The sequence below is a fragment of the Pectinophora gossypiella genome, chromosome 16 (assembly GCF_024362695.1).
Source record: "Pectinophora gossypiella chromosome 16, ilPecGoss1.1, whole genome shotgun sequence".
In the NCBI taxonomy this organism is placed as follows: Eukaryota; Metazoa; Arthropoda; class Insecta; order Lepidoptera; family Gelechiidae; genus Pectinophora; species Pectinophora gossypiella.
Window position 1 is genome coordinate 484,102 of NC_065419.1, and position 22,345 is coordinate 506,446.

At 35.7% G+C, this 22,345-nt stretch overlaps 1 protein-coding gene across 1 annotated transcript in view; it reads right to left on the minus strand.

Moving 5' to 3' along the window:
• Positions 1 to 22,345, minus strand: part of LOC126373950 (uncharacterized) — a 549,982-nt gene that overhangs the window by 333,317 nt on the left and 194,320 nt on the right. The window contains exon 3 of the mRNA XM_050020336.1: positions 8,964 to 9,009. Coding sequence (XP_049876293.1) covers positions 8,964 to 9,009 — 46 coding nt within the window. The remainder of the gene's footprint in view (positions 1 to 8,963; positions 9,010 to 22,345) is intronic.

Sequence of the window (22,345 nt, forward strand, 5' to 3'; positions counted from 1 at the left end):
ATACGCCTCGATAACCAGCACTCCTCCGATTATATCTATATATATTGTTCTTATTTCCAGCAAAATAAGGACCAAGAATCGGCTGAATTATTGTATTTTGACTACATCTCTGATTTAATTATTGACCTGCCGAATAGTGAATTCCTGCTGCTGGGAGACTTTAATGTGACTAAAGCCGTTTGGGCGGCCGATTCTGATATGCCTAATTCTTACATATTAACGAATCCTTCATTAGAAACTCTTATCGCTCAAGTATATAATTTCATGTTGTTTACCAATCTTTATCAATGCAACGGTGTTGCGAACGATACTCATAACAGGTGGCTCGACCTGGTTTTCCACAACACTCCTTGTGTGGTGAGTCGCGTGGCGCCGCTGGCGGTCCCAGAGGACGCCCACCACCCCGCGCTGCGCGTGGAGCGCGTCGCCCCCCGCCGTCCCGCCGAGTTGCGATCGCCACCGCGCACGGTGCATAGGTATTTCTCAGCTGACTATGACTTAATAAGGAGTGCATTATCTAAGGTTGATTGGTCATTTCTTTCGGAAGTTATTATTATGGACTTGGCTCTCGGCAAATTCTATCACATTATAAATAACATAATATTAGATTTGGTACCCTTAAAAATTATATCTATAGAAGGCAAATATCCTGTTTGGTACTCGCGCTCATTAATTAAATTAATCAAAAAAAAACTTAAGGCTCATAAGAAATGGAAATGCTATAGTAGATTAAGCGATTATCTTAATTATTCCGAATTGCGAAAACAAACAAAAGAATTAATGGCAAGATGCTACGACTCCTTCGTAAAGAGTGCCGAAAACAATATTTGCCGTGACCCTAAACAGTTTTGGGCCTTTATTAAATCAAAAAAAACGTCTCCTAGTATCCCGGATATGATGTTTTTGGACGACGATAAGGTAGCTGATGGTCAGGCTATTGTCAATGCGTTTAATATATTTTTTCAATCTGTTTTTGAAAGAGATTCTGATGGGACACTAACCCACACTAACGAAGTTACAAATAATAATGGAACCTTATTATCGTCTATTGAGATTTCACCTGACATTGTTGAAAGATACCTGCGCCACCTCGACGAGTCCAAGGGTTGTGGTCCGGACGGAATACCTCCCGTATTTTTAAAGCGTTGTAGCAAAGAACTTTCACTTCCCATTAGTATTCTTTTTAAATTATCTCTTTCTAACGGTATCGTGCCATCCTTCTGGAAGCGTTCTCTCGTCTTACCAATTTTTAAAAGTGGTAACAAGCACAATATTCGCAATTATCGGGGTATATCAAAATTATCAGTAATTCCCAAACTGTTTGAGAAAATTGTTTACGACAAGTTATTTCCCGCTGTTAGACCTCTTCTCGTCCCCCAGCAGCATGGATTTGTTACAGGCCGATCCACAGAGTCTAATCTATGTGAGTACTCGGATGTGATTCTGGATGCTGTGGGTAATGGTTACCGGGTAGATGCCGTTTATACCGATTTTTCTAAATGTTTTGACAAAATTTCCCATAATCTTCTAATACAAAAAATTGAACGTGTCGGTATACACGGTAATTTGCTCCGGTGGCTCGAATCATATCTCAGGAATCGAACCCAGGCAGTTGCAGTGAAGGGATTTACCTCCACATTCGTTCCGGTGACGTCAGGGGTACCCCAGGGCTCGCATCTCGGACCATTGCTTTTTAACATTTTTATCAATGATATCTTACAATGTTTCCAATTTTCTAGGGCGTTACTATTTGCGGATGATACCAAATGTTTTAATATTATTAAATCAGATCAAGACTCTGTTAACTTACAGCACGATTTAAATCGTTTTGGTGATTATTGTTCGCAGAATAAATTATTTCTTAATTTGGATAAATGCTGTACTATTTCTTTTAGCAGGAAAAAGAAACAAACTTTATTTAACTATTCTCTCTATAACAAACAACTAGTTAGAGTGTCTGAGGTCCGAGATCTGGGTGTATATTTAGATGACCAACTATCGTTTAAATCTCATATCAACAGAATTGTAGCTAAAGCATATAAGATGTTGGGTTTTGTATTCAGACAAAGTGTTGATTTTAAGCAAATAAGCACTTTACTCGTCCTTTACAATTCTTTTGTGAGGTCACATCTGGAATATGCCTCCACGGTATGGAACCCTCACTATGCTGTTGATAAAACTGCGATTGAGCGAATACAAAATAAATTTATCAAGCGCTTAAAGTATAGATTCAAGTTTACAACTCCTGACTTGCAGAGCCTGGAAGAACGCCGGGATCAGAGAGATGTGATATTTTTGTATAAAATTTTACATAATCGAGTAGAATCTCCATACCTTTTAAGCAAAATCTCACTTAGCTGTCCAAGAGCCAACCTCCGTTTGTCAATTAGACCAACATTCGTCTTGCCACGTTTCCGTACTAATTTCACTAGTAACCGCTTTATTAGACGTTCTTGCCATGTTTTTAATTCTAAATTTAACGATGTAGACATTTTCCACCTTAACTTTCAGAAATTTGCTTCCTCTATCAAAAGAAAAAAAAAAAACTTAATAGGTAGAAAAAAGTAGAAATTGTAAAATCTTTACGTTGGAGCACTATACGCTTGTCATAAATTTTCGGTTTTTTTTTCCTCTAATTGTATGAGTTGCTTTTCTTTGAATACCCAATAGCAGGTATTATTCTTTGGTGAAAACTTGATTGGCTATTGTACTACTTATATGTGTTATATTTATAATGTGTTATAAAAGCTGTATGTTTTCCTTAAATAAATAAAAATAAAAATAAAAAAATAAATAAAATCATAACAAAGCAAAAAGAAAAAGTAAATTAAAAATAAATAACCCAACATCTGTCGACCGTATGTAGCTCACTGTCGCCCCCCAAACTGCAAGCATATGACCGGCAGGGGGCGCTGTCTTAAGGAATTCAAATTACAGATTTTACGAGCGAGAAATCTGTTTAGCGTCCGTCTGAGAGGGGCGCGGGCGCATAAACCGTGGGTAGTTACTGCAATGAGATGTAGGGAGAGTCGCTTTATAAGTCTAATGTACTTGAGATAAGTGGTTCACATGTGCAACCTAAAATGTATAAAATTATTTTATCTGTTTTCAATAGAATAGTTTCCAACTAATCAAGTAAGACTACTCGGTAAGACTACTGGAAATATGGGAAATTAGTTACTTTTTACTAAACGTCAAAACAAGAAATTACTATGGAATCTGTATGCAAAAGCACACTGTGACGTCATAGAAAATGTTTCTTGATGAAAATGAATAATAAATTTAAATAGAAAAAATAAAATGATTTTCGTTAGATTTACATCTGACTTTATTTAGAAATCAGAATTTCATAATTTATCTTGAATTTAGAACACGAGCCAATTGAAAAAATAAACCCACAAATAAAGTAAATAAAATTTGGTCGGTATCAGTTTTCGGAGAATCACGTCAGTCAAAATATACTCGAATCAAATTTAACATGATGAAACGGTCTCTATGGTCCAGTTGACCATTGGGCTCGCGATCTGGTGGTCCCGATTTCGAAAACCGGTGGGGACATATATTATTACAAAAATCACTATGTGATCCCCCGTTTGGTTAAGATATTACAGGCTGATCACCTGATTGTTTCTACAATTATAATAGCACATCAAGCAGTAATACCTAAATTTGATTCCGCTCACATCAACCACGAATCCGCTCAGAGGGGGCCTCATGCAGTGCAATAACACCGTCGGTTCAGACTTTTTAATTTGTTCGCGTTATTTATTACCGGCCCGCGCCGATGAGACCCCTCGCGTTATCATTACTGTACATTCTGGCTGGAAGTGACATAAGTATTTTAGCCAGTATGTCGGTATTCTACAGACTGCACTTCGCGGGGTGTGCCCGCGACCTACACGAGCTCATTCCACTATCCCCCTTTTATCTTCGGACTTCCAGACGTACGGCCGTGTTCCATCCCTATTTGGTGGATATCCCAACTATTCGCACAAAGCGCGAACATCGTCCTTCATTATGCGCACTGCTAGGGAGTGGAATTCTTTGCCGTCTTCTGTATTTTCGAATGCATATAACCCGGGTGCTTTTAAGGCCAGAGTGAACAGGTACCTTTTGGGCGAGCTCGCTCCATCTTAGGCCTCTATGTCGGCTATGTTATGCCTTCGGGCAAGTTTGGAGCAAACTCATACTCCAGAGTAGTCTATTACAAAGCCATACTAGGACTCCTGTCCTCCGCCTCTGAATAGTACTGACAGTTACTGTTGCCCTCTGTCAGGTTCCGGATAAAATAACATAGTAAAATAGAAATAAAAGTTTGGTTAATTGGCGCATCTAGCAACTTTAAATCATGTCCAACTATGTCGTAACGCGATAGCCGGGATCTCTTTCGCCAACTTTTTAAAGCAACTAAGTTTACATCGCTGCGATAAATTAGTCTTTTCGCGAATAATTTCCAAACTCAATTTATTAAACTTTGCTCCCAAGGAATATTTTGAAGTCAACGTTCATACAAAATTAGATTTTTCTGTTTGCAGTTGTAATTATCTCTTAATTTTTCCCTTTTAACTTTTCATTTAATACTGGTGCTAATTCGTGCAGACGCCATCTAATTTTATTTTAAGTTATACCTGTCATTTTCTTATCCGCTGAAAAAGAAAGGCACAGGTAAATTTTATGCAACACACGTCAATTTTAAGCAGAAATCTAAAACAATCGTCTAAAAATTTTTCGTCGGCCAATAACCCGACAGGGTTAAGTATACAGCACGTCAAACGGATTGCATACCAGCGAGATGCCTATTTTATTCGCCCGGGTTATTCATTCGTTTTAAAATTAACTTGTTGACAATCATCCATTTGACGGGTATAACTTAAAATAGAATTAAGAGGTGTCTGCAGGAATTAGAAATATAATAGAAATAGAATAGAAATTGTTTATTATAAAAGGACGCCACATACAAAGACAAGACAATAACATCACTTAAAAAATAAAAATAAATCACAAAACAATTACAAAAACCATAGGAGGATGTTAGTTACAATGCTCATAAGGTGGTGGTCCTGAGATAAAAGGGCCTCACTCAGCACAAGTCGCGGCGTGAACCACGACGCTGGTATTATGTGGACCCTGTTGGGTGAGCCACAAATGTCGCGTTTCATAAATATGCGTTAATATTCGTACATAGATTAAATATTACCAAATTACTTATAATAGGAATTATATATATATATATATATATATATATAATTCCTATTATATATATATATATATATATATATATATATATATATATATATATATATATATATATATATATATATATACATATATACATATATATATTGGGACCATTGTTAGTGTATAATTTGAAATACTGATTAAGGGAGTGTTCTCACTAGGATATCATAGTGGAGCAACCATATTCGCGCCACAAACGTATGCAGTTGCATAAGCGCTACCTCTTCTGAAGTTTGGTTCTGTCACAGTATCAACTGCATGCATTTTGTTAATTGGTTAAGTCCTTTATCTATTAAGTTACGTATAGTTCTGATTATTTGACAAATCGTAATTTATTTCAATGTATCACATAATTTATTATCAACCTTTTTCCATGACGTTACATTGTGCTTTGTCATACAAATTCCATAGTAATTTTCATGTACTAGTTGGAAAGTAGCCTATTGAGAAAACAAAACTTCCCTTTAACACTGGGAATGGGAACAAACAAACACTTAGTATGTGTAAACATGACGGAATTGTACAATTACTAGGAATGTAGCACCTTTTACAAGAATTCGTGAACTGAGGAATATTTCACGATAACTCGCTATTGAACCATTACAGGCTCGGCACGCTAACTGAAGGGAATTTATAAGGGAGAGGCGGAACGTATTGTTTGAATTATTTAATGTAAAATAAATTAAAAAAAAGTGGCCAAAATTACATCTGACTGGTCCCCACAGGGTCGTCGACGTGGAGGGACGAGTTGGACGCCTTGCGGCACACCTGGCAGAACGATGCCCAAGACAGGAAGGGTTGGAAAGAGAAGGGGGAGGCCTTTGCCCAACAGTGGGACATTAATTAGGCTACAGAAAAAAAAAACAATTTTTTGTATATCTATCCTCGTAGTTAGGGAGAATACAAAAAAAAAATGATGACGTCATTAAAACACGTGGTCAAACGCAATGGTACTACTTATTATTATGATTATTTTACTAGTTTCTATTTTTTTTACCTTTGATGGGTTTGCTCTTGGCCCCAGACTTGCCCGAAGGCATTGACTAGGCCTAAGATGGAGCGAGCTCGCCCAGAAGGTGCCTGTCCACTCTGGCCTTGAAAGCACCCGGGTTATATGCATTCGAAAATACAGAAGACGGCAAAGAATTCCACTCCCTAGCAGTGCGCATAATGAAGGACGATGCGAAGCGCTTTGTGTGAATAGTTGGGATATCCACCAAATAGGGATGGAACCCGGCCGTACGTCTGGAAGTCCGAAGATAAAAGGGGGATGGTGGAATGAGCTCGTGTAGATCGTGGGGATTTGTAGAATAGCATTTTATAATTTATTTTTGACCCAGATGTCAACCCCAGGACGGCAGTATTAAGAATCATATTAATTATATGGGACTTAAACATGGCTGGCTAGCGGGCTATTACTTACTATACATCTCTGCCTACACCTTCGGGCATACAGGCGTGATGCTATGTTATGTTATTAATTATAAGTTAAAGTGACTTTCCATTGACTTGCACCAAACCCCCGCTGCGCCTTCCCTATCTACCCTCAATCGGCAGACTACTTAGCACGAACTTAATGCTTAAACGAGGAACACGACGTGCTGGACACACGGTTTGCACGGAATTGAGGTTTTGTGTTTGGGATCATAGTGATTCGTGCATTTTATTGGTGGTTCAAAAATAGATTATTGTAATTAAAAGTCACATTTAAATTTAATTAAAATATTTATACTTATTAAAGTTATTCTTATATTTATTTAAATACTACTATAGGCTGGCTTCAAATAATATTATTATGTAATAATAATTTCCTGAAGAAGGTAGTAGAAATTTGCATTTTAAAGACGTTTTTCCTATATAAAAAATATTTCTTTGCATTTCTTCTCAAAACAATTATTTGAAAACGAATAACACAAAAGAATACAACCAATACTTTCGGACGATCAGCATGTAATGTCTTAACCAAACTAGGGACCACAAAGTAATTTTTGTAATATGTCCCCACCGGGAATCGAAACCAGGACCTCCGGATCGTGAGCCCAACGCTCAACTACTGGACCACGGAGTTCGTTAGAAAACCGAAATAACAATAATAAAGAATGAAATATTCCTCCTTTTCATAAAATCTTTGACACAAAACGCTTTACATTTACAACTACCCTCAACAAAATTGTTTTGTCCGTGTAACGTGAACATTATTTAACTTGGCAGGCGATACCATCTACATGTGATTGCCTGATAATTTTAATACAAAGCCTCAAGTTAACAAGGTTTTAAAAATGAGAATGTAAGGGTGAAAAGTTGTAAAGGAAATTCCGTAATGGAGTTCGATTATGTGTTTTTAACGCTGAGGAATTGTTAATGTATTAATATTAAAGTCTGTTAAAAATTCAAGATTTATTCGGTACATTGTACCTACCTATCTAGTTCAGTATAATAAGTGATTGGAGGCGGACGTTACCTTAGATTTTTAAGTTTTAGGTCGCTGGTTGTTTCTCCTTGGAAATTTGTCCAACAAGAGCGAATTGCTAAAATAACACTGCACTCACTTTGCACAACACTTTTGCGGTATATATTTGCGTTTTGCGTTATGTATTTTATAATTCAATTGGTTTACATTTGAGAAGTCAAAACTAATGCGCGCGCGATGACCCTCTTGTACACAGTTGACAACTAGTTGACAACACTGATTTGACAGGTGACATTTCGTTTATTCTTTTTTTTTTTAAAGGTGCTGCCATTCATCAAGAATTGAATTGAATTGAATTAAAAGGTGCGGAATAGGAAGGGATTGTGGGTGGTTGAGTTGTGTATTGGAATACATGTATCAATAATAGTTTAAAAATTAAGTATAAACATTGGCGCAGCCAGTGATTATATTTCAATATAAATAAATATAGTTTAGGCTTTTCGGCGGGAAACGGGAACGGGACAGTTGCTTTCTTCATTGAGTAATCTAAATAATTAATACGAAGTGGTGTTTTGTGGTTAATGATCGCATTAAGTTAGTCGGAAGACATTCGCGAGTGTTATTATATTGGAGTATTCAATAAACAAAGTGTATCTGCCTATTTTCGCTTCGTGCCGGGAAGCCGCTTCATAACTCAAAAGTTTATGCGGACTTTTGAGTTAATTCGTTTGGGGTTCGGAGTAGGAGTCTACTCTGAGGGTGGGGCTTAGGTTTCATCATCATCACCTTTCATCATTTCATTAATCATCAAGAAAAAAAAATACGTAAGACATGGCTGTATGGGCATAGTTCCCTTTGCCTTACCCTTCGGGGAAAAACAAAACAAAAAAAAAAATATAGTTTAACATTAGCTTCAATGACCGGTACGTGTAAGATATGTCAAAGTGTTGTGACGCTCATTAACGTAGTGATGTATCAGTCGAGATTAGGCCAATCGATTCGAATTGAATATCTAGAATGAACGTGGGAAAATGCAACGGTAATCTGATGCTTTCATTCACGTCATTACTAGATCGTTATTATGATGCAGCGTATAGTATAAAGCGCAAGATCAGGATGATTGCATATATACAACCCTCAGATAGATGGTTATGTAATTCTACCCAGTAAAAACCATTTGACAATCACGAAGAACCCACTAATGCAGGCTATGTGCTTAAATAATTAAACACCTATTACACGAAGAATGAAACAAGGCGCTAATGACCCATAAATCCAGTAAATAAACAGCTGATCATAATAAGAAGCCACTCACCTGCAGCCGGCGACAACTTGGTGACGACCCCCCACCGAGACTTCCACTGGAACAAACAAATAATACGTTACAGACTTATATTAGTTATACTTATAAATAAACAACGGTTATGATAGAACTTGGCTTGAAGTTTTTAAAGCGATTTGAGTTGAGATTAATTAACATACATCTCATAAGATCACGCTAATTTCCCATTGGGGTAGGCAGAGACCTCGGAATTACACTTACTACTGCCACGTCACTTTCACGTCTTCCACTGTCATCACCAGTCTTCATACATGCTCGCCATTAGAGTACAGTCATGAGCAATATCATGTACCCACTTTAGAACCCTGTCGCACTATCATATTTGACATTTAATGAGGCTTATAGTTTACTTTGTCACAAAAGTTAATGTGATATGGTTGCAAAGTGCATACATATTAGTACTCGTGACTATACTACTCTTGACATGGCCTTTCTCTAAAACACCTTGGATCTGATTGACAAATTCAAATTCAAATTCAAAAATATCTTTATTCAGTAGGTAACATAGTTACACTTTGAATCGTCAATTTTTACATAACGAACGTCTCATCCGCCTAAAACTACTGCAGCTTCTCACAACCTGTATAGCCGGGGAAAAGAAGCTGCAAGAAAAACCTCGGCACAGGGCCCTAGACGTTCTTTAAAAAAAATAAAAATAAACATAAAATATTGATATACAATTGAGTAATTTAGCTGCCTAATATCAGTTCTCAGACAGTTAATCCCATGCATTCATATCTTCTAAATAATCACTAACTTTATAATAACCTTTTTTGTAAAGTTTTTGTTTAACTACTGTCTTAAAGCAGTTGAAAGGCAAATTCTGAATGTCAATGGGAATCTTATTGTAAAAACGTATACATTGCCCCTTAAAAGATTTAGTAATCTTATGTAATCGACTGACTTGTAAAGCAAGTTTATTTTTATTCCGGGTATTAACAATGTGCCGATCGCTATTTTTTGCAAATAATCCTATATGTTTTTTTACATATATTAAGTTTTCAAAGATATATTGTGATGCCAAAGTTAAAATATTAATTTCTTTAAATTTATTTCTAAGTGACATCTTGGGTCCCAATTTGTAAATCGCCCGAATGGCCCGCTTTTGCAGAACAAAAATGCTGTTCACATCTGCAGCATGACCCCACAGCAAGATGCCGTACGACATTAGACTGTGGAAGTAGGCAAAATAAACTAATCGCGCGGTTTCTACATCGGTTATTAAACGAATTTTTTTGACCGCGAATGCTGCTGAGCTGAGCCTTTTGGACAACTTATCAATATGAGGACTCCATTGCAACTTAGCGTCCAAAGTAATTCCCAAAAATACAGCAGTATCCGTGAGGTCCAATTCCTTATTTTTTACAATAATAGAATCGAGCGGCCTACTAACATTTGATAACGTAAAATAAACATATTTTGTTTTATTTTCATTAAGTAGCAGGTTGTTTACAGTAAACCAATCCACTACCTCTGAAATGGCGTTGTTTACATCGTCAAAGGAGTCTTGTCGTCTCTTTACTTTAAAAAGTAAGGAGGTATCATCTGCAAACAGCACCACCTCATGTTTTACAAGACTAGGTAGGTCGTTTATGTAAACTAGGAATAGAAATGGACCTAGAATTGAGCCCTGCGGGACGCCTATAGTGACGTTAGATCCACACGATCTGGAGCCATGCACATCAACCCTCTGAACGCGGCCACTAAGGTACGACTCCAAAAGAGCGATGGCATTATCTGTTATTCCATAGTGACGAAGTTTCGCGATCAATATATCATGGCAAACGCAATCGAAGGCTTTGGAAAGGTCACAAAAGACACCAATAGCATCTTTGGACTCCTCCCAAGCCTGAAAAACATGATTTATTAACTCAACACCAGCATCGGTTGTAGAGCGACCCTTTGAGAAACCAAATTGTTTATTAGACATTAAATTGTTTAAATTGAAATGTTGAAGTAATTGCAGTAATAACATTTTTTCAAATATTTTACTAAGCGTGGGTAGTATAGATATTGGTCTAAAATTAGTAGGGTCCGAAGTACTACCAGCTTTAAACAATGGAATGACTTTACTGTGCTTCATTAAATCTGGAAACACACCATTGTCTACACATTTATTAAATATACATGATAGATAGGGAGCTATGCAATCAATCACGGAGTTAATGACTTTAACAGAGAGACCATGAAGATCTGCAGTCTTTTTCATTTCTAAAGATTTAAAAGCTCTTAAGACGTCCCTAGGACTCACGTGTGTAAATGTTAGTTTATCTACTTTGGACGTATCTATGTGCTCCTTTACAAGTGATTGAGCGAGTGCAGGAGATGACTTCAAGTCCTTGGTAGTCGAAAATGGAATGTCAGTAAAGAATTTTTCAAAAGCTTCAGCAACTTCCTTATAATTTGTGAGTAGTTTACCGTCAACTTGTAATTGATACTCGAGATCGCGTGCTTTGACTTTCCCATTTTCGCTATTTATAACTTTCCAAGTCATTTTAATAATATCTGAGCTACCTTTAATTTTACTGCTAACAAACATTGCCTTCGCGGTAACGCAAACACGTTTGAAAACTTTTGAATACCGTTTTACATAGTCGTGAAAAGCTACACTATGATTGTATGTTCTTTCTTCATAAAGTTCATACAACCTGTTTCTACTCTTATAAATCCCTACCGTCGCCCAGTCACTAAAAATTGGTGTGTCTGCTTTCTTAATTGTTTTTGCCTTAAATACTTTACTAACTTCCGATTTTGTTAGATTAAATAGGGAGTTATATAACAAATTTGGGTCATCACAGTAAGGAAGTTCTGGTAATTTGTTTGACATATTATCTTTGAATTGTTCTAAACGACTACTTGATATGGGATTGCATGTAACATCCTTTTTCAGTGAGCGGTCAACAAATAAGTTGAAAGATATTTGTTGACCACAGTGATCTGACTTTAATTTATTAATTATTAATTTATCACAAGGTTCTAAGTTACTAAAAATATTATCGATACATTTCGCGGACTGTGACGTGATTCGGGTTGGTTCTGAAAAAAGATTTACAAGATTATAACACAGAAATAAAGATTTGAATGTAGTACTTAATGAGCAATTTTCCAGAATATCAATATTAAAATCACCGCAGACGATAACATGTTTGCTTTTATTACATAATTTGCATAAAGCTTCATCAATAACTTTCTCAAATAGATCATAAGATGAAGCGGGGGGTCTGTATACGCTCAATACAATAAGCCGGCTGAGTTCAATACAGGCTAGCTCAACAGTTCGCTCAACTGAGAGACTTACAATATCCGTTCGTTCCTTATATTTCAAACAATTACGTACTAATATTAATGAACCGCCACGGATAGCCGTCTCCCTGCTGTACGAGCTGGCAACCTGGTGATTATTGAAGCAAACGAACTCATGTTTTTTTAGCCAATGTTCAGTTACGCACATAATATCAACACAATTACTGTTTAAAAAAAGTTCAATTTCAAGTTCCTTGCCCAATATTCCTTGTATGTTTTGGTGTACCAGGTTGATTACATTTGTATTTTTCTTATTGAATTTTATATTTAATATGTCCTCATTTAACTTACTACAGCCAAAGTTTTTCTCTGTTGTCATTAAATTTAATTTAAATTACAAATGTCAGAAATAAAAATAGGCTGCTCAATAGGAGCAGACGCGTTAAAAGCCAACGAATTGGCTGATTCTATTGTAAAAAAAAAGGATAGCGACTTCGCTATTTGTCTTTTGTAAAAGTTAGATAGATAGTAATATCTATCTTTGGTCAAATAAAAATTCCTAACATAGGAATTCGTATCAATAAACTGAAATTTATTATATTATTATAGACATTAACATGAGCGTGTAAATATAACCACAAGTGACGTCGTAACGAATACTGAGGGGGATGGTTGAGTCCAGGATTCTGAGTTAATATCAAGTGTACTTTTCCGTCGCAAAATTCATGTTTTATTTTTAATTATTATATGATAATATACATCAGTAAGTAACCGGGACCAACAGCTTAACGTGCTCACAAAGTACTTTTTGTGATATGTCCCCACCGGGATTCGAATCCGGGACCGTGATCGGATCGTGAGCCCATCGCTCAACCACTGAACCACAGAGGCCGTCAGAAGTAACTGATTTGACTAGTTGAAAACTAACCTATTGTTATGGGCAATGGCATCCCTTGTCGTCTTAAGGTTTATCATATATTTTCTTAGAAATTTATATTTTCACCCCTCTCGGGGAGCACCCCCGCTGACGTCACTATACCTGAAGTTGCTCTCTAAAAACTCGCAACGACTCAATTTTGCGGAGACTGCAGCCTTTAACCTAGCTTGTTTTCGGTGGACTGCGGCACCCATGTTAATATTTTGTGTTTTTATTCTTATGTAAAGTAGTTAAGTTGTTAAATTAAGTAAGTAAATGTATAATGTGTTTTGTCGGACGCCACCGCAGATGATCGGGCCGTCAGTGCGTTGCATTTAGAATACTTAGTTTTATTATTATAATTTTGGTTTGTTTTTCTTCTTTTTTTATTTCTTTTTTGATATTGGTTTTCATTTTGTTTTGTTTTTTTTTCTGTGTATTGATTTCCGTGTGGTTTCTGTCCTGTGTGGAATGTAATGTACCTGTCTGTCTGTGTCTGTGGTGTCCGGAAGTAATACATCTTTCTTTTTTTCTTTTTGTGGTTTAGTTTGACAGAAATAAAGGTTTTTATTATTATTATTATTAAAACATGAAATCATCACGAGGGTTGTACTCTATTACACTAAAGGTCATGGTCAACCGAAATCCGACCTTATTAAATGTAAATAAATGAGAACATGAAATACCAATTCATATTGTACATCATTAATCAGTCTGTCAAATTAATGGACCTAATAAGGTATACAATAACAGAAGTCTGTTACCTTAATACCCAAGTTATTTTTGTATTACCTACCTACTGTACCAAGTCGCTTGGATTTGTCAAATGAAATACTGATGGAATATGAAGAGTAAGGTTGTATAACTTATTAAATGTACTAAACCACTCCCCATTAACTCCCCCCCACCCTTCCGCTCCACACCCACATACCCGAGAAATGCGTTTAGGAGGTACGTGACCTAACCTGTATTGGGCTGGTTTTGACTCCGCGGCCTGGACACCCAAACGATAGAAGAACAAAAGGGTACGCTTGACTAACCTGAAGATTCGACAGGTCCGGTTTTCGGAAGATACTTACTATAATGTTTCTTGTGTAAGTTCAATTGTTTTTATTTTTGTGTTGTGTGCATTGGTCACGTCACTACGGAATGGAAGACCGATAACCGGTTTCTATAATATTACCACACTCCGGACACTTCATACAAACAACCTCGTTTTACACAGACACCACACATTAACGTTATTATACACGCGCGTATGTGTGTGTGACATCTGACGCCATACGATTCAAGTCTAAACTATGTCGGACGAGGGGTGAGGTAAAGCGCAGACGCTGGTGGGGAGCGGAGAGTTGCCGTTCTATACGTAATATTCCTTTTTCTATGCTATTACCTTTCGAACAATTGTCAAATAAGAAGCTTTCTCACATAGAACGTGGACAGCGTAAAACCTAAGCCTTTATTATACCAGCTCAAGTCTAGAACCGTCTAGATCTAGGCTACAGACATTAAAACAGCTCTCGCAGACAAATAAATTAGTCTGAACCTAATCCGTACAAATGTCGCCTTGCCAAGTCTTTCGTCCTTACGACGAAACACTCAACTTTGCATATTAAACAGTATTAAAATTTAATTCAGAATGAATAATGTCACTTGTAGCGGCGGCTATTTGTACGAAGTTGTAAGAACGTTGCAGTTCAAATTATGTTACTTTGGTTAGGACGTTACATGCTGATCACCTGACAGTCCGAAAGTAAGAGGATCTGTGCTTCGAAAGGCACGTTAAGCCGTTAGCCTCGGTTACTACTTACTGATGTAGTCGTTAAACGAGTCATGTCAGGGGCTTTGGCGGCTCGATAGTAACCCTATAACCCTAGTAACCCTAGCACCAGAGTTGATGAGGTTGGCAATCCACCTTACAATCCACACGATAAGAATTATATTTTTTTTAAATAGGGTAGTTCCCAACTAGTTTACTTCCTTTACTAAACGTCAAAACATGAAATAACTATGGAATTTGTATGAAAAAGCAACATGTGACGTCGGAGAAAAGCTTGACAAAATGTCTGTTATTAAATTCTTTATTAAAATTCATAAATAAGTTAAACAGAAAAAAGAAAACGATTTTTGTTATTTTCAGATCTGTCTTTATTTAGTAGTCAGAATTTCATAATTTAACTAGGAAATTACTCAATTGTAATGATATTTTTTTGCGTTGGAATGTAGATGTAGTATCTTATCAGAAGGTTTCCATTATAAGGACGCAGCACCTTGCGCAAGATGTATAAAATTCCAACATATATTATGGCGATGGAAAAAATTCAAACACAGGAAGTGAGATAAAATATCGCACAAATCTAAAACAGCAAAAGTTTCGTTATCGATCACAGTTAGTACAAAGGCCGCGGGCCTGAAAGTTTTGCGAATAGAAAACAAGTTATACAGCCCAATCTCCCGTGTCGGTAGACACTGCGAAATACCCTGTGATATAGATATAAAATCTTGAATGCGTATTGGGGTAGGCAGAACAGAATCGTAATTCTAGAGAGGACAACCCTGCAGCCACATACTTCCAAATTAGTATTTACATCCGTATAACTTACTAAGTACTTGCTTTTCAATCAGGAAGTGCCGGTTGGAACCCCGGTACTGGACTTACACCAATGAGTTATTGATTTATCACTAACTCAGTTGACTGTCCATTATAGACAGCGATACGGCTCACCACCTATCACGTTGGTCTAACGGAAAGCTCGGTGAGATGTGAGTACTTAGTTCATCATGCGAATGATGTACCTCTGATTACCCTACCCTATGTTATGAGCTTATGTTTATGTTTTAAGAATGTATAAATTACATTTCTTCTAAAAAATAGGTAATAATAGTAATACATAAATAAAATGTCCCTCGACAATTAATGCATTTCCGAATTTGAATTCCCGCGTGTATAAAACGACAATAAAGTTCTCAGTTCTTAATTCAAATTTTTATACACGATAAATCTAATAACTCATAAACATGGAAATTAGCATTTGGAAATGCGATAATTACCGAGTGGTATATTTATATTGGTCCCTGAACCAGACCCAGAGGCTTAAGGTTCAATTCGCATACCCGAGATGATAAGTACCTAGTACAAAAACTTTTATTTTTGGTTCATCCCAGAGTATGCACGGGGCGTAAAAATATGAATGGTATGACTTGCGAAAAAGAAAAGATTTTTGAAACCATAGTTAGTTGCGGTGACGCGGCGTTTTGTTGCCACAGTGATTGATTCGTCGCGTTAGGCCACATGCATACTGTCCGCTGTGATAGTGGTGCATTAAGAAAAGTAAGTTTATTTTTTATTTTATTTATGTCTGATCTACGACATAAATGTGTTTGTGATGCTCATAAGCAAGCATTTTTTTATATATATTGTCTTTCGTATCTTTTGTAGTGAAATAAATTATCTTCTAACTTATCTTAAAATATATTAAGATGTTTCGTAATTGTATACTTGTATTTTAGAAATCAGAATCATTTATTTAACGTAGTAGGTAATTACCATGGATAAACTTGTTGAAGGTCAATTTAACATTTTTGAATCAATTATTTTTGTCTTTTTAAATTATAATAACATTATTAAATTTATTAAATGGTACATAATTATAGAATGCAATCCTGAAAGGAATATGTCTTTACAGACAGTATTTATCTAATAAAAGATGAACGTATTTCCTGGTAACTATGTATAAAATATAAAAACATACCTAATTCTTTCAGAAAATATACCTCGGCGAAACGTGGGTAACTTTCACAACCTTAACTGGGAATTAAGTCATTATTTTTTAAGTAAATATGCGTCAATTTTTTTTTGTTAAAATTTTTAAATATTGCCGAAGTAGTGTGTTTCCAGCTTTATCAACGCTTCATCGAACAAAAGTTGCAAATTGATTTCTCAGTTTACACTCAAATGGAAGGGGTTCGCTTTAAAGACAGGGTGTTAGTCACACCGTAACGAAAAAAAAGAGAACGTCTATTAGATTGTACTAAAAACGATAGTAGGTGTATTTCTTGAAGGAAATGTCTTATTAAGATTTTGAGTTCTTGCTGCGCCCTAATGTAATTCGAACAACGCGGTCAATTGCTAGTCGCTAAGCTACGTTCTGATTTTTAATAATTTGTCATTTTTATTTTTTATTTTAATTTTGTGTTCTATGCAGCTTAAAGCTCAATATAACTGATAAGCTCAATATGACAGAAAATATTCTTTTTAAAAATACTAAAATATTCCGTCAGGAATTTCCACTTGATATCAACTCAGAATAATAGTCTGAACCATCCCCAAAGCTTTCGTTACGGGGTCTCTAACACCACAGTGTGTTAGCATAAACAAACAATACCCCCTGTATCAACAGCCATAAAACTCAAAATCGTTTTAAAACTATTTTTAGTTTTACTACGTCATGCAAAATGTTTTTAACACGTCATCAGTTTGTAAAAGACTTTATAAAGGGATCGAAAATCTGGTGAAAAATAACAACTCTGCCATAAAAATATTCGCGAGAGAATTTAATGCGAAAAATTTCACTTTACAACAGTAATCAGGGTGAAACAAACATTTTAAAACAGGCGTCGCAAATAAATTGTCTTTATAAATATAATTTACATTATTATTATTCAACTAAAGTTAGATAATGCCTTTGCTTCTAACAAAACTAATGATAAAAACTTGCGCTTGCTTGTATTTAATTGTGAAAATTAAATTGTAACCAAAAAGCTCAAAGTAAAAAAAAAACAATTAAAACATCCCCAACAAAACATCTTCAGCACAAAACACAATACAACACTAAAAAAAGGGAACATCATTAGTCACAGAAAATTTTCGCCAAAATCTTTTGAGCTGTCAGAAAAATTGCCACAACGCAGTGTTGCGGTTGACAAGCGCGATAGCTCTGCCCACCCCGGCGGGGCATGGTCGTGAATGCACAATGAACAAAGGAGATGCCGGTCCAATCTGCAATGCTTTGTATTATCTATTTGACAAATAAACAAACATGGACGGAAAAATGGACTTAATTGGCTTTTTGTTTGTAATTGTTTGTAAAGTGTGGAACAATTTTGTGTTGGGTTTTTGATAGCAGTGAATATTCAGCTTTATATTATGTACAGGGTTATATTTGGTTAACCTTTTGAAGGGATTAATAACCTACCAACTATTCTGAATAATATCGACCACTAAACTATATTTTATTTCATTTAGTTTTCTTTAAGCGCCAGAATTATTTCACTGGGACATGATGGAACCCCATCTCACCTGGTCTGGTGTCCTAGTGAGATATAGGACCCTTATTGTTTCCTTATGGTTCATTTTAACTAGGATCAACAAATTTTCCAAAAGTTTTGAAAACATTGACTATAAAATCTTAAATAAGAAATCCAAACCATGAGCTCTTCAATAAGGAACTTTCCAATTTACGTTTCTCAAACACATGATAGATAGCGTTGTTCATTTTTTACGTGATAATTACCCATTTTCTCATTGCTGGGGTACATAATTATTCAAATATGTAATGTAATGGCAAAGCAAACATAAAACTAATTGTTGCCTGATATTTGGATCACAATTATGTACAGAATGATATTGTTACCTTCATTGCTTATCTTTATTTTCATCAGAATAATAATGGGTGGAAGATGTAATTGTACCTTGGTGTAATAAAAATACCCAAAAACAAAGATAAAAGACACATAATATTATGTCTGTTATCCATGAAATTAGAAGTGTAAACGAAGAAAAAACTTAACAAGGCCATCTATCGTGTTTTTGGGGAACGCCGATTGGAAAGTCCGTCATTCTTCAAACTTTATCGAGCTACTTATACTTTTGCCGATTTTATACTTTATTTTATGAAAATATAAATACCTACCAATTAAATAAATATATAACGAAATATTAGGTTTCTCTTTCCCCATTGCTGCTAGCAGTATAAAAGCAACACGGTCACGTAAGCAGTACTCAGTAATAAAATTCAGTAGCAACTTGACAAAACAAGTTTATACAAGAAAAAACATGTTGTAACAAGTCTCAACTTGTCCAACGGCGGCAGTGTCTTACGTTTCGTTGTTTTTTTTATTTTCGCCAAGCCTCCAGAGACACACTGCAAGGTTGAGAAAATATACAACTTTTAACAAAACATGGAAACAAGTGAAACAACGCTTACAGGATATCAAACGAATGAAATGTTTTGATTTTTGGCAGAGATTAAGAATAATGGATGTTTTATAAATTTGTTCTACTTAATTTATCGGAATATTAAATTGGTAATTTATTTTTTCCGTACGGTTCATTACGGATCAAAAATAAAGTTAATTATCATAAATTTTCTTGGGTACTATTCTCCAAAAGTTGTACCTTTATAGACAATGTATTAACGGTAAAAAATAAACACATAACATAAAATAAAAATAAGCTCACGACTATGCAATCCATCGCAAGATGAAATATAACTATAATAATGATGATGATGATGATGTAATATAACTATTACGAAATAAATGAATATGAATATGATGAACTAAATACCGAGATATTTTTTTGAACCGTTAAAAATGTCTTGTTATCAACTATTAAAAAAAACAAGTTGATCTATAAATAATTATGGTCACAATGAAACTGGCCAGTACACCACAGAGAAGGAAAGTAATCGCTTCGGGCGTCGATTTATTGCGAGAGAGAAGTAAATTACGGCCTTCGAGCCGGATCGACCCTTGTTTTTGTAACTACCCGCAGGTGATTGACCTTTGCAGTTTCATTGCATTTTTGTCCTTGTTTTATGTTTCTGTAAAGTTTTATTAAAGGTTATTTTTATTTATACAGCGTTATTAATTAGGCAAAAATAAAATATCTGCGCAAAACAAGTAACTTATCCTCGTAAGCCCTGGGGTCCTCTGAGAAGGACCAAATAATTGTAGTCATAAAGGCCGAAGGTTTTGAAATAGTTTGTTCTAATAATCAACGAAGGTACTTTTAAAAGGACCAAAACTTTGCCTGTCAATTTAATTCAAACCTTTGCGCCGATTGAGAAAAAAAGTATTTTGTCTATGAACTAGTTCATTCAATTTCGTGAATAGGTGGCTTTAATAAAAAAGAAATATGTATCACTTGTCGTAATTTGTCATTTTATTGGTAAAGATGGCGCGCACACGGCGACGAGGTAAAAAAAAATCAAGTTAATAATCGAATTTCGTAGTTTTTCATACACATTATTTTCAGAAATCGCAGGTAAGATAATAATCAACAACATGACATAGTTATTTTATCAATTTTGTATCGATATCGTTAGCAATATGAAAACAAACTTTTTTAGTCCTTTGCAAGGGACTTTAGGTGTCATGTCCGGATATTTTTCAAAAAGTTTTTTAAATTGTTATATGTGATTAAATCATACCGATATAGACTGACTTGCTTACGTGATCTTATGATTAAAAAAAACTACCGTCTTCATTTTATTTCCTTTTTCCTTCTAATGATGATCTAAACTGACACCATGAATTATTTTTTTTCCTAATAATATAAACCTAATGTACTTCCAGAGGGACTAATCACAAACTACATCATAAAAACTAAAACTCGTTACTTATTTTATATTTAAATATGTAAGTATATACACATATTTATGACGTACAAATAGGTATGTATGTTAATGAAAAAATACATAACCCTTTATAATAATAATATTTTTCAAATTTTACTAAAAGTAGTGACTCAAACCGGGAGTCCTTCTGGAAGAACTAAAAAAAAAACGTAATTTTTTCAAAAATGTCTTCTATTCATCCTTACATAGGTCTCCACTTAATTTGAACCCGATCGGATAACTCTAACACTTTAAAATTTGTACCTGAAGTGCTCGGCCTTTACGACTACAAAAATTTGGTCCTTTTCAAGGTACCACCGTTGTTTATTACTTCGAAATCGTAATTATGCTTCGGCGTTACGAGGATAAATTAAATTAAATGTAATTTACTCTTAAAAATCTGGTATATATTGAACATAAAATCAAGCCTTTAAAGTTGACTGAATTATGATTCAGCTGAAAATGTCATGCACTAAGCCCGACGAATGAAGTAATATTATACATCTACCAGGTAGGATGTGGCAAAGAGCCATAAAACATTTTCCCACAGTAAACAACAAAAAATTCAAAGCACTTCTTAAACAATTCAGAATAAAATAAAAGCTGCAACGATACATTTGCTTCAGTATTATAATCTCCTCATTGCTGAGACAATTCCGATTACTTCCCTCTCTGTCTGCAAGCGAGCAGTGCTGGGCGTATGAGCGAGACAGATAATCTGGATGATCCCTCGCCTTGTCCCCTCAAACCTCTTAATATTTTATTGAAAAACCTTCTTACCGACGGCTTGCTTGCGTCCGACTCCACAGGATTGCCGATATAAGGGCCTGGGCATAGCGGGAAAGTAGCACAGCCAAAGTTGCTTCTATGCTGGACTGGTACGTGCTGAAAACGGCATATGCTAAGAAGCAATCGACTGAGGGAATGTCTTCATTCTAATATGATGGACTATTATGGGCAATTAATATCACCAGTCGCCATACAGTTCTTCATAATCCTTCTGGGGCTTTAGCAGAGTTGCAAATGATTATGTAAAACGATAGACAGATAAAAATATATAGTTGGTTTTCCCCGAAGGGTAAGGCAAAGGGAACTATGCCCATACAGCCATGTCTGACGTATTTTTTTTCTTGATGATTAATGAAATGATGAAAGGTGATGATGATGAAACCTAAGCCCCCACCCTCGGAGTAGACTCCTACTCCGAACCCCAGACGAATTAACTCAAAAGTCCGCATAAACTTTTGAGTTATGAAGCGGCTTCCCGGCACGAAGCGAAAATAGGCAGATACACTTTGTTTATTGAATACTCCAATATAATAACACTCGCGAATGTCTTCCGACTAACTTAATGCGATCATTAACCACAAAACACCACTTCGTATTAATTATTTAGATTACCCAATGAAGAAAGCAACTGTCCCGTTCCCGTTTCCCGCCGAAAAGCCATAAAAATATATGACATTGACAGATCATCTTATGTCAATATTTCTATCACTGTCATTGTTGTTTTCGAAATCTTTTACAGCTTGGATTACCTTCCAGGATATCATCATCATCTCCCTAGCATTATCCCG